This window comes from Bubalus kerabau, chromosome X (genome assembly GCF_029407905.1).
Source record: "Bubalus kerabau isolate K-KA32 ecotype Philippines breed swamp buffalo chromosome X, PCC_UOA_SB_1v2, whole genome shotgun sequence".
Lineage (NCBI taxonomy): Eukaryota > Metazoa > Chordata > Mammalia > Artiodactyla > Bovidae > Bubalus > Bubalus kerabau.
In genome coordinates, this window is record NC_073647.1 from 68,592,603 (window position 1) to 68,605,785 (window position 13,183).

A 13,183-nucleotide genomic window follows, 5' to 3' on the forward strand; every position below is an offset into this window, starting at 1 on the left:
GGACTGGATGCCATGATCTTAGTTTTCTGAATGTTGAGTTTCAAGCCAACTTTTTCACTTTCCTCTTTCACTTTCATCAAGAGGCTCTTTAGTTGTTCTTCACTTTCTGCCACCAGGGTGGTGTCATCTGCATATCTGAGGTTATTGATTTTTCTCCCAGCAATCTTGATTCCAGCTTGTGCTTCATTCAGCCCAGCATTTCTCATGATGTACTCTACATATAAGTTAAATAAGCAGAGTGACAATATACAGCCTTTACCTATTTCTTAGATGTCACCAAATTTAAAATTTTGGTGTAAGTGAAAAGTGAAAGTGTTAGTCACTCAGTCGTGTCTGACTCTTTGTGACCCGCGGACTGTAGCCATGAGGCTTCTCTACGCAAGGGATTTCCTGGGCAAGAATACTAGAGTGGGTTGCCATCTCCTTGTCCGGGGGATCTTCCCAACCCAGGGATTGAACCTGGGTCTCCTGCATTGCAGGCAGATTCTTTACTGTCTGAGACATCAGGGAAGCCCAAAACTTTGGTAGGTATTGTCAAAATGTCCTTCAAAAAGGTTATAACGATTCACACTTCAACCAAAAGAAAGAGTGCCACTTGACTCACTCCTTTAAAAATACTGGATAGTATCAGTCTTGTTAATCTTTGGCAGATGATAGGCAAAATGTATTGCTATCATTATTTTCATTTGCAGTTCTGAATTATTTCTAAGGTTCAATATCTTCATATATTTATTGGCCATTTATATTTTTCTGTGAACTTTCTAGAACTTTCTATGCTACTTTTTTCCATTTTTCTATGAGTTCTTTTTTAAATTAATTTGTAAGTTCTTTCTGCATATTGAAAGAATTTAACCTTCATTGTGTGTTGCAAATACTTTTATCAGTTTGAAATTTATTCAGTGGGAATCTTGTTTTGATTTGTTAAGCAATTTTATGTTTATGTACTCAAATATATCAGTCTTTCATTTTTGTGGCTATTGATTTTATGTCAGACTCAAGAAGACATCACTCAGTCCAAGATTTTTTTTAAATTCACTGTTTTTTTTTCTGATACTTCTATATGTTTTTTTACTCACATATAATTTGTATTTTAGTAAAATATGCATAACATAAAATTACCACTTTAACCATTTTAAAGTGTACAATTCAGTGACACTAAGTACATTTACAGTGTTGTGCAACCATCAATGTTAACCATTTTCAGAACATTTTCATCATCTGAAAACAGAAACACTATACCTGTTAAACAATAACTCCCCATTCCCCCCTCTCCTTAGCTCCTGATAACCTCTATTTTACTTTCTGTCCCCATGAATTTCCCCATTCTAGATACTAAGTGAAGTAATGCAGTTTAGTCCTTTTCAGTCTGACTTACTAACTTGGTATAATATCCTCAAGGTCCATCCATGTTATAATATATATCAGAATTTCATTCTTTTTACATCTGAATAATCTTCTGGTGAATGTATGCACCACATTTTTTTATTCATTTGTCTGTTGATGGACGTTTGGGTTGTTTCTATCTTTTGACCACTGTGAATAGTTCTGCTATGTAAATTGGTGTGCAAGCACCTGTTTAAGTCCCTGCTTTCAGTCGTTTTAAGAATATCCCTAGGGTTGGAATTGTTGAGTTGTATGGTAGTTCTCGGAGAAGGCAATGGCACCCCACTCCAGTACTCTTGCCTGGAAAATCCCATGGACCGAGGAGCCTGGTGGGCTGCAGTCCATGGGGTCGTTAAGAGTTGGACATGACTGAGCGACTTCACTTTCACTTTTCACTTTCATGCACTGGAGAAGGAAATGGCAACCCACTCTAGTGTTCTTGCCTGGAGAATCCCAGGGACAGAGGAGCCTGGTGGGCTGCCATCTATGGGGTCGCACAGAGTCAGACACGACTGAAGCGACTTAGCAGCAGCAGCAGCAGCATGGTAGTTCTATATTTAACTTTTTGAGAAACCAGCAAACCATTTTCCACAGCAGCTGTACCATTTTACATTCCCATAAGCAATTCACGAGGATCCCAATTTCTCCACATTCTCACCAACACATTATTTTGGGGGTTTTTTTTTGTGGGGGGGCTCTGCTTTTGATTGTTTTTTTTTTTATAACAACCATCCTACAGTGATATCTCATTGTGGTTCTGATTTGCATTTCCCTAATTACAAATGATAGTGAGCGTATTTTTATGAGCTCATTGGCCATGTGTATATCTTCTTTGGAGAAATGTTTATTTAAGTCCTTTGCCCATTTTTGAATTGGGTTGTTTGGGCGTTTTGTTTTGTTTTGTTTTTTGCTTTTGTTAATATGGTTTCATTTTTATAGTTTAAAATTTTAATCCATTTGGAATTTATTTTGGTATACAGAATGAGATGGGGGATCCAGCTTAATGTTTTTCCAACAATTAGCCATAGTTCCCAAATCATGTTGAATAATACTGATACGATATTGAAATTGCTATTATACTTTTAACTATTAAGTACAAGAATATATGTATGTGTATACACACACACATATGCATGCCACCCCTTTGAAAGCAGTTTCCATTGATAAACATTTCAGAAGCGTAACATGGTATGAAAAGGTTTTAACACATCTAAGAAAATAATTGTATTATCTTCTAGGTAACCCGGATTTCCGATATTATGTTCAGAGAAAGGAATAACACACTGTATTACACGAGAGGTTAGACTGTGCTGCAGTACAAAGCAATTCCAAAGTCTCAGTGACTTAACACAGTAAAAGTTTGTTTCTTGCTCAAGTCAAGTCTGATGCAATCAGTTATTAGCTTTCTCCCCAGCAGTGATTCAGGAATGCAGCACGCTTCCATCCTGCTGCAGCTCCAACAGGAACAAATGACTTCTAGGGTTGTCTAGGCAGAGGAAGAAAGGGATGAAAGAGACTGGCTTGTAATTGTGTTGGAGCAAAACTGCTACATCATTTCCACTCACATTCTCATTTGCCAGAACTTATTTACATGATCTCGACCTAACTGGTGGCTCAGTTAGATGGTAAAGAATTTGCCTGCAGTGCAGGAGACCCAGGTTTGATCCCTGGCTTTTGAAGATAACCTGAAGAAGGGAACGGCAACCCATTCCAGTATTCTTGCTTGGGAAATTCCGTGGACAGAGGAGCCTGGCAGGCTACAGTCCGTGGTGTTGCAAAGAGTTGGACACAACTGAGCGACTAATGCTAACCTAACTAAAGGGAGGCCAGGACACTTTGTCTCCCATGTGACCATGAATAGGAAATGGAGAGGTAAACACATAGCATTCCTTTGTCACACTCACCTTATGCATATATGATGTTCCTAAAAATATACAATTTTTGTAATTCCAACAATTTAAAATGAGATGTAGAGAAGCTCATTTTATAGGTAAAATCTATAACCCTCTTAAAACAATTCCTTTGTAATATAAATGAGAACATTATAATTTAATAGCAGGGTATTTTTTAAAGCAGGGCATCTATTAGTTCTTTTTACTTAAACTTATTTACATGATAGCAAAATTTGCATACAACAATAAGAGTGAAGTTTATAGTATGAATTGCTTGGATTACGTAAAGCACTTTTTATAGACAACTGTGTAAAGCACATTTTATCTATTTAAAACTTTTAAGACACTTTGTTTTACTGCCCATCAAAACACATTTATAAATAGAAAAGAATCAGTATGATAACAAGAGAAGCAATATTACATTTAACGAAAACCTCCAAAAATTTGTAATTTAATACCAGTTTTTCTTAAGTAGAAAATGATGGTTGCTGACATTTAATTGTTATGTCAGCTACCAAAGTGCTTTTTCATGCATTTAATCCTCCTATGATGTAGTTACTGCATGAGCAGATTGAAGCACAGAGAGGCTGTCATTTACACAAGTAGGCAGAGTCACCTAAACAGAAGACTTACTTATACATTTTGTTGCAGGTACTGTGTAACTCAATATTTATAAATGACATGATAGCAATTAGAATTAGTAAGGTTTGGGTTTCTGTTGTTAGCATCAAATCTGAAGATCTTAAAATCTTTCCAAAGCACCTGGATTAAAGTCCATTCCAATCAAAGAAGAAGAAAACTATATAGTACTAGCAAGTTTTGTTTTTTGTTTTTTGTTTTTTTTTTAATTTTGACTGTGCTGGGTCTTCGTTGCTGCATGGGCTTTTCTTTAGTTGTGGAGTGAGGAAGGATGGCTACTCTCTAGTTGCACTGCACGGGCTTCTGTTCTGGTGGCTTCTCTTGTTTTAAAGCATGAGCTCTGGGGCACAAGGCCTTCAGTAGTTGCAGCACATGGGGTCAGCAGTTATGGCTCCCAGGCTCTAGAGCACAGGCTCAGTACTTGTTGTGCACAGGCTTAGTAGCTCTGTAGTATGTGGGATCCTCCCGAATCAGGGATCAAAGCCAGGTCTCTTGCATTGGCAAGTGGATTCTTTACCACTGAACCACCAGGGAAGACCTAGCACTTTTATTATATTCATTGTGTGTTAGTGAACTTGCACAATTTTAAATAATTCATCAGGGGCTTCCCTGGTGGCTGAGTGGTAGAGAGTCCACCTGCCAGTGTGGGAGATGTGGGTTTGATCCCTGGTCCAGAATGATTCCACATACCTCGGAGCAACTAAGCCCATGCAGCACAACTGCTGAGCCCATAGGCCACAGCTACTCAAGCCCACATGCCTAGATCCTGTGCTCCACAACAAGAGAAGCCACCGCAGTGAGATGCCTGTGCACTGCAACTAGCCCCCACTCTGTGCAACTTTAAAAAAGCCCATGCAGCAACAAACACCTAGCAGAGACAAAAATAAATAAAATTATTAAAGATTAAAAACAATCATCCAATTTTGTGGCAGATGTGGCTTTTGTGTGAAGCTGATGAAATCTAAGCTTGAGGAGTTCTCACTTGCATAAATCCCTTCCGAGGCCCTTCTGGGGTTTTTTTTGGAGGTATTTTTCTTTCTGTTTCATAAAGAGGGCCCCCAAATACTGTACCTTTTCAGGCCCCATAAAATGTAGATGCACTGCTAGCCTTTTAGCATAATTTTTTAGAGAAGTAGCTCTAGCACAAAAGTTTCAGAGCCCATACTTTAATGCCAGACTGTCCAGTTTAGAATGACCCTGTGACTTTGGTTATTTTACTTAACCTCTAAATGTTTTCATCTTCTCATATTTAAAATGAAATCTTTGTCATGTGTAGTCACAGAAATCTGTGATACAGTAGCTTAGTAGTGGTCAGGTAGTGTTTTGAAAGAGATTCCTTAAATACCATTTTACCCAAGAAAAGGAAGAAAAGAAAAACAGCACTCTCTCATTTTTTGCAGATTGACTCTGTGTTGTGGCGCCCCTTTGGTGCTTTGTTGTTGTTTAGTCACTCAGTTGTGTCCAATTCTTTGCGACCCCATGGACTGTAGCCTGCCAGGCTCCTCTGTCCATGGGATTCTCCAGGCAAGTATACTGAATTGGTTTGCCAGGCTGTGCTTCTCCAGGGATCTTCCCCACACAGGAATTGAACCTGCATCTCCTACATTGACAGGTGGATTCTTTACTACTGAGCCATCAGGGAAGCCCCTTCAGTACTTAGCGAGTTGTTTATGATCCTGTCTTAGCCCTCACTTCTGCTCTGCAGAGACTGATGGTTAGCCAGAGGTGAACAGTGAGTGTTTTCTCAGGCCTTTTCTGAACATGCTTCCAGCACTGGGCATATAAGTGGCCACCTTGATTCCTTCAAATACGCAGGAAGTCTTAAAAGCCAATAATACTCCCCCCACATCTCTTCCCAGCTCCTTCCTCCCCAGGCTTTTTGGTCTGTCTATTGCTTGTCTCAACTTTATCCCTTGCTCTATCTGCTCTGATTGATCAGTGCTTTTGCTTTCAGCAAAAGCCACTGGGAAAGCTACCCTAGTCGTGGGGGTGCTCCAAACTGGGTAAAACAAAAGCAGTTTATTGCATCTGACCTTGAGGGAGCTGCCTAAGAGATCAAAAATATACAACCACATCTTTGAGAAAAAGGCCAGCATTGCTGCCTCTGATGCTAGCAGCCTGTACCAAGAGGGCAAGCTGCCATCTTCATGACTGTTGCTGATTTGGGGAGTAGGTGGGCAATTCAAAACAAGCACACTCTTACCATAGTGCAGCAGAATCTCTATTCATTAATCTTTCACCAGGTTGTTAAGTTTTGTTCTAAATTCCAGAGTTCTGCAAAAGCTGATCTGAGAGCTTTTTGCCAGCTTATAAGTTGCTTTAGTGGAGGGAGAGAGCCCTGAAATTCTGTACTCTGCCATTTTCATCAATGTCTTACCCAATCCCCTCTTGATAAAGGTGCTTAAGAATATCCATAAACAAAGGCAACATCAAACCATTAAAAAAAAAAAAAGAATATCCAAAGCTAAGTTAGTTAATAAAGCTACTTCAAAGGAAATATACTTTAAAAGCAGCTTCAATTATTATTCTTACTTCACTTTATGTCTTAGAAGTTTTGTAAATAATTGATAATTGAATTTCAAAATAGAAAAGTTTATTCTTTGTATTTCCTTGAGAAGTACTAGGAAACTGTTTACTTGGCACTTAAATGACCTTGAAAATACGTAGATTTATTTAGTTAGTTAATTAATTAATTATGGGGAGTACCAGCTTGTATCTTGACATTTTTTGTAGCATTTGTTTGATGTATTTACTGTTGTCTGCAGAAATTACTGTGACATAACTCGATGGATGTGTGTGATGAATTGGAGGGAAGAGGGAGAAAATCAGAGACACTGTTAATTATAAGAAAAATCAGCTTTTGTTGATACTTAATCTGAGTAAATATTTATCTATTTTATAATACTTTCCATCTGTTTTACTTTTAGGTGATATTGTCAAAGCAGTATCTAAAATGGATAGAGAACATGTCATCTGTATCTTGGATATCTGCAGTTTGGGGAACAATAAAGCAGAAGTCTACTTGCACAAAATTTACAAACCAAATAAAACTTATTAAAAATTGGCAAATGCAATTACTGAAGGTTATAAATACAGCATTGCTTTAAAGATATTCTGTTATTTTGTTTGTGATTTCAATAACCGTTTTTCAGCAAGAATATTATGTAAATTCTAAAGTGGTTTTCTGTTCATCTTGTATTTGGAGCTAACACACTTCATTTTAAATTCATTACTTGAAAAGATCATCAAAACAATTCTTGTGTATCAAGAAAATTCATGTTACTTGTTTCTATATGAGTATTATCTTGACTTAGAATTTGTGTTCACTGTTGTATTTGTGAAAGTGTCCATCATGACCGACTTTGCCACCCCCAGAGACTGTAGCCCACTGACTCCTCTGTCCATAGGGTTCTCCAGGGAAAATACTGGAGTGAGTTGCCATTCCCTTCCCTATGCAGATTTTTTTTTTTTTTTAACCATCTGAGCCACCAGGGGTGGCTATTTGTGTAGCCATTTTATTCTACAGCCTCATCGTTAAGGCATCCCAGCTTACAAGAGTAACTTTTCATGGACATTTAGCATCCTTCCATTTTAAATTGGGTTATGATGGAATTCTCCCATCTAAGTTCTAACCAGAAGTTTGTGGTCATAAGCTAACCATACTCTGACCGTGCTTAGCTTCTGAGTTTGGACAACATCAGGCACAGACAGGTGGTATGGCCATAGACTACAGTGGAAAATTCTAATTTGAGGATTACATTCCCCTAAAGTGGTCAACCTGCATTTCTCATAACCGAGGTAGTTTCTGTCATTTTCAAAAGCACATGTGGATTGTTATATTCCAGTTGCCTTGGCCTTTAGTTTGGTCAGCTGTACAATGAGCATACTGAATTCAGTTGTTGTAAGGTTTTCCACTCTATTGTGACTTCATACCCTTTGAATTTCTAAATGTTTTGACCAGTGTGTGGTCTTTTGTTCTTAAAATTGTGTTTAAAGTTAATTAAAGTAGTGAATCCTCCTCATGTTAAAATTTTGAATGTGTTATTAAAGAAGTTAAAACTTGTCTCTTTCTGAATGTATTTGATGTCTTTCCTCCATATTTTTGACCTATAATAGACCTACATGCACTTGCTAAATGAGCCAGTATGATTCTTCCATATGGGTTGAAAACTGTTTTTTATCAAATAGAATCTGGGTTTTCATATTAAGCTATTAGAAACTTAAATAAGCAGTTCAGTTTTAGTGCCACATAAATGTTGGAGAAGGGAAAAGTTAATACTTAAGTAACTGTTGACTAAAAATTCCTCAGGCTGAGATTGCAAAATTACACACTTTAACAGGTGTGATTTCTGTTCTCATATTGAATGAGAAATAGGAAATATTTTTTAAGATTCAAGATCTTTAAAAACAACTTCCATGGCAATTTATTTTATAGTAATGTTTCTATCCAAATTTGGAGTTTTAACATCTGTGTCTACATTTCCAGTTACAGAAAAATTGGATAGGTACTGTGGTGATTTCCTAAGGAAAATAGCAAACATCAGAAGACCTTATCTTCAAGTGACAGTAAGCGCTGATTCTTCCCAAATCAACACAAATACACTACTATGGTATCACTTTTATATTAAAAAATTGGTTTTTAAATTACAAAATATTACATAGTCTACCACAAGACCACAACCTTTCACTGAAGTTTCTAATTTTAGATGGTACATGAGATCTACACATTTAAATCCTTTGGTAAGCTATTAAGAATCAGAGCACCTTTATGTTCTGTCACTTTTATGTCTTTGTTGGACTTATCCTGCATTAATTTTATTCACATTAAGACTAGGTCTTTAAAGAAATTTGAAACCCTTATTTTGTGACACTGGTAGCATTTGATGTTATTAAATCTAGCTAGGTACCTTCTGCCAATATGGACTATCCATGCTGCGTCCTTGCTCAGTTGCTCAGTTTTGTCCGACTCTTGGCGACCCCATGGACTGTAGTCCATCAGGCTCCTCTGTCTATGAGATTTTCCAGGCAAGAATACCGGAGTGAGTTGCCATTTCCTTAGGGGATCTTCCCAACCCAGGATTCGAACCTGCGTCTCCTGCATTGGCAGGCGGATTCTTTACCACTGAGCCACCTGAGAAGTCCCTTCAGAGCTCTAGGAAGCCAGTAAATGGTTTGTGGCCACTGATATGCTTTGATTGGATTTATAATGTTTTAGAGCGGTCACTGTATCCTGGAAAGAGAGTGGAATATAAGGAGGTTAGCAGAGACTGCTAGCTGTATCCTAATACCTATTCTTCTCATAGAGTAATACTTCTGTCCATTTTTAGCTAAGCAGATAGCTACCTAGAATAAAGAATACTTTTCCTTGCTTCCTTTGTGGCCGGATATGGCCTTGTGACACCTTTATTTGGGTTGGGCTAATATTAAAGTTAACTTATTTGTTTTAAGTGGTGCTGGGAAAACTGGTCAAACCACTTGTAAAAGAATGAAACTAGAACACTTTCTAACACCATACACAAAAATAAACTCAAAATGGATTAAAGATCTAAATGTAAGACCAGAAACTATAAAACTCCTAGAGGAGAACATAGGCAAAACACTCTCCGACATAAATCACAGGATCCTCTATGATCCACCTCCGAGAATAGTGAAAATAAAAGCAAAAATAAACAAATGGGACCTAATTAAAATTAAAAGCTTCTGTACAACAAAGGAAACTCCAAGCAAGGTGAAAAGACAGCCTTCAGAATGGGAGAAAATAAAAGCAAATGAAGCAACTGACAAAGAACTAATCTCAAAAAAATACAAGTAACTCCTGCAGCTCAATTCAGAAAAATAAACGACTCAATCAAAAAATGGGCCAGGAGAAGGAAATGGCAACCCACTCCAGTGTTCTTGCCTGGAGAATCCCAGGGACGGGGGAGCCTGGTGGGCTGCCGTCTCTGGGGTCGCACAGAGTCGGACATGACTGAAGCGACTTAGCAGCAGCAGCAGCAGCAGCGATAGGAAAGTAAGTGATATGAAACAGCTTTTCTGTCCTGTGTGTTGACCTGGCTGTAGGTGTGTTCTGTTATTTGAGGAAAGATAAATCTTAGGAACCCTTACCTCACGCTTTTTAAAACACAGGGTACCACTTAGCCGCCAGGAAGCCCATTAAAAGACAGGGAGGTCCAGTAATCAGTCTTTTAGGAAACTGGTAATGATGTCACCTAAACTTGAAGCATTAAAAAAAAAAAAGTGTTCTCAACTATTTAAAATCTTTCTCCTCCTACCTTCTCAAATGTAATCCTAGGAATTTTGCCTGTAAACAAAGCATTTCTGGGCCAGAAATACTTTCTCTCTTTATAGCAAGGCTTCACATTATATTGAGTGCCACAGGTTCCATCATTTTTAAATGACAGAAACATAAATGATAAATAATGGATATAAAAATATTACAATCTACCACCTCAAAAAATATTGTTTATGGAGCTTGGAGATTCAAGTATTGATTGCAGTTTTATTTTGAAAAGAATGCTACAACTTATGTGGTTTTTCTTCCTCATGTTTATATTAAAAGAAAAGCTAATAAACTCTATTTTAATTTAAAAAAAAAAAATGGGCCAAAGAACTAAACAGACATTTCTCCAAAGAAGACATACAGATGGCTAATACATGAAAAGATGCTCAACATCACTCATTATCAGAGAAATGCAAATCAAAACCACAATGAGGTACCATTTCACGCCAGTCAGAATGGCTGCGATCCAAAAGTCTACAAGCAATAAATGCTGGAGAGGGTGTGGAGAAAAGGCTTACACTGTTGGTGGGAATGTAAACTAGTACAGCCACTATGGAGAACAGTGTGGAGATTCCTTAAAAAACTGGAAATAGAACTGCCTTATGACCCAGAAATCCCACTACTGGGCGTACACACCGAGGAAACCAGAATTGAAAGAGACACGTGTACCCCAGTGTTCATCGCAGCACTGTTTATAATAGCTAGGACATGGAAGCAACCTAGATGTCCATCAGCAGATGAATGGATAAGAAAACTGGATGGGGAACACATGTATACCTGTGGCGGATTCATTTTGATGTTTGGCAAAACTAATACAATTATGTAAAGTTTAAAAAAAAAAAAAAAGCTGTGATACATATACACAAAGGAGTATCACTCAGCCATTAAAAAGAATACATTTGAATCAGTTCTAATGAGGTGGATGAAACTGGAGCCTATTATACAGAGTGAAGTAAGCCAGAAAGAAAAACACCAATACAGTATACTAACACATATATATGGAATTTAGAAAGATGGTAACGATAACCCTGTATGCGAGACAGCAAAAGAGACACAGATGTATAGAACAGTCTTTTGGACTCTGTGGGAGAGGGCAAGGACAGGATGATTTGGGAGAATGGCATTGAAACATGTATAATATCATATAAGAAATGAATCACCAGTCCAGGTTCAATGCAGGATACGGGATGCTCGGGGCTGGTGCACTGGGATGACCCAGAGGGATGGTACGTGGAGGGAGGTGGGAAGGGGGTTCAGGATGGGGAACACGTGTATACCCGTGGCAGATTCATGTTGATGTATGGCAAAACCAATACAATATTGTAAATAATTAGCCTCCAATTAAAATAAAAAATAAAAAAATAATAAAGTTAACTTACTTGTTTTGAACATACACCAAGTTAGTCACCCAGCCCAGAATTGGAAGTTTGCTATGAATAATCAAGGAGTATCTGTATTAGATACCATTCCTGTATCTAGTAAGCCCTGTACTTCATCTATAAATGATAGGTTTGTCATAGCTCTTATTCAATCATATGGAAAAATCTGAAATTTTTCTTGCTTAAGGGAAGTAATTCCCTTCTCTATGCCTTTATTAGTATTACATACCTTTGCTAAGATTCTTGATATGTATTAAGGTACTTAATAAAGGTACAAGCAATAGGAAAAGTCCAATAGTATCAAATGTTTGAAACACAATAGTGGTTCTCAAACTTGGCTTCATATTGGTATCACCTGGGGAGTTTCAAAAATGACTATGCCAACGTGCCACCCACCCCAAGTTCTGATCTGGGTGTAGCCTGGACATCAAGATAGGTAACAGCTCCCCAAGTGATTCTAATGTGCAGGCAAGTTTGCACACCACTAAAGTTATATAGCACTAAATGGGTAGAGTCCCGTTTCAAGCACTTGTTAGTTTTATTAGAGCTCAAGCTTTACCCAATACATGGAACTTAACCTCCTATCTAGGCACTGTAGTTTCATCTACACTCGATGCAGCTTCATCTTGAATTGTTCTGATAAGAAGGAAAAATTAAAACCTCATAGTTTTGAAACAACTTTCATTTTTGTAAGAGTCCTAGCATGTCAGATCCAGAAAAGACTTGATAGGTCAATTCTAATCCAACCTCTTTCATTGTGTCAATGAAGAAAAAGTCCTGGAGAACTTACTGTTTTCCTGAGGATATAATACTAGCTGCTGCCCTGTCAGCACATGCACAACCTTTTGTCTTGTAAGAGAACTTCAGGAATGTTAAGAGAAGCACCTAAAGTACAAACAAACATCAAACCTTGGGGAGAAGGAATAGTCAGGGAGTTTAGGGTGGACAGGTACAGCTTGGGATGGACAGTTACACAGTGCTACATTTAAAATGGATAACCAAAAAGGTCCTACTGTATAGCACAGGGAATTCTGCTCGATGTTATGTGGCAGCCTGGATGGGAGGGAAGTTTGGACAAGAATGGATACATGTATGTGTATGGCTGCATCCGTATGCAGGTGTATTTCAGGTGTATGGCCACCTGAAATTATCACAACATTGTTAATCAGCTATACTGCAATATAAAATAATTAAAACATCAAACCGTTATAGATTGGAAGTGGAAGCACTATGAGGTTGAAATTAAATGACAGCAGCTAATCTGTCAAAACTACAACTAGACACCACACTATTCTTCATGTACAACTTGTATCATCTAAAGTTCTTAAATTGTATATTAACATATATAATGAAATCTAGAAAGATGGTACTGATGAACCTATCTGCAGGGCAGCAGGAGATGCAGACAGAGAACAGACTTGTGGACACGGGTAAGGAGAGGGTTGGACAAATTGAGAGAGTAGCAATGAAACCTATACACTACCATATGTAAACTTAGACAGCCAGTAGATATTTCCTGTATGATGCAGGGAGCTCAAATCCAGTGCTCTGGGACAACCTGGAGGGGTGAGATGGGATGGGAGGCCAGAGGGAGATTCAAGAGGGAGAGA

The 13,183-nt window shown here is 38.0% G+C and overlaps 1 protein-coding gene across 4 annotated transcripts in view; it reads left to right on the plus strand.

Moving 5' to 3' along the window:
• Nucleotides 1-7,976, plus strand: part of RADX (RPA1 related single stranded DNA binding protein, X-linked) — a 92,680-nt gene extending 84,704 nt beyond the window's left edge. For all 4 annotated transcript variants that reach the window (XM_055563995.1, XM_055563996.1, XM_055563997.1 and 1 more), the window contains one exon: nt 6,842-7,976. In XM_055563995.1, the coding sequence (XP_055419970.1) occupies nt 6,842-6,972 (131 nt within the window). In that variant the 3' untranslated portion in view covers nt 6,973-7,976. The remainder of the gene's footprint in view (nt 1-6,841) is intronic.
• The last annotated feature ends 5,207 nt before the right edge of the window (nt 7,977-13,183 follow it).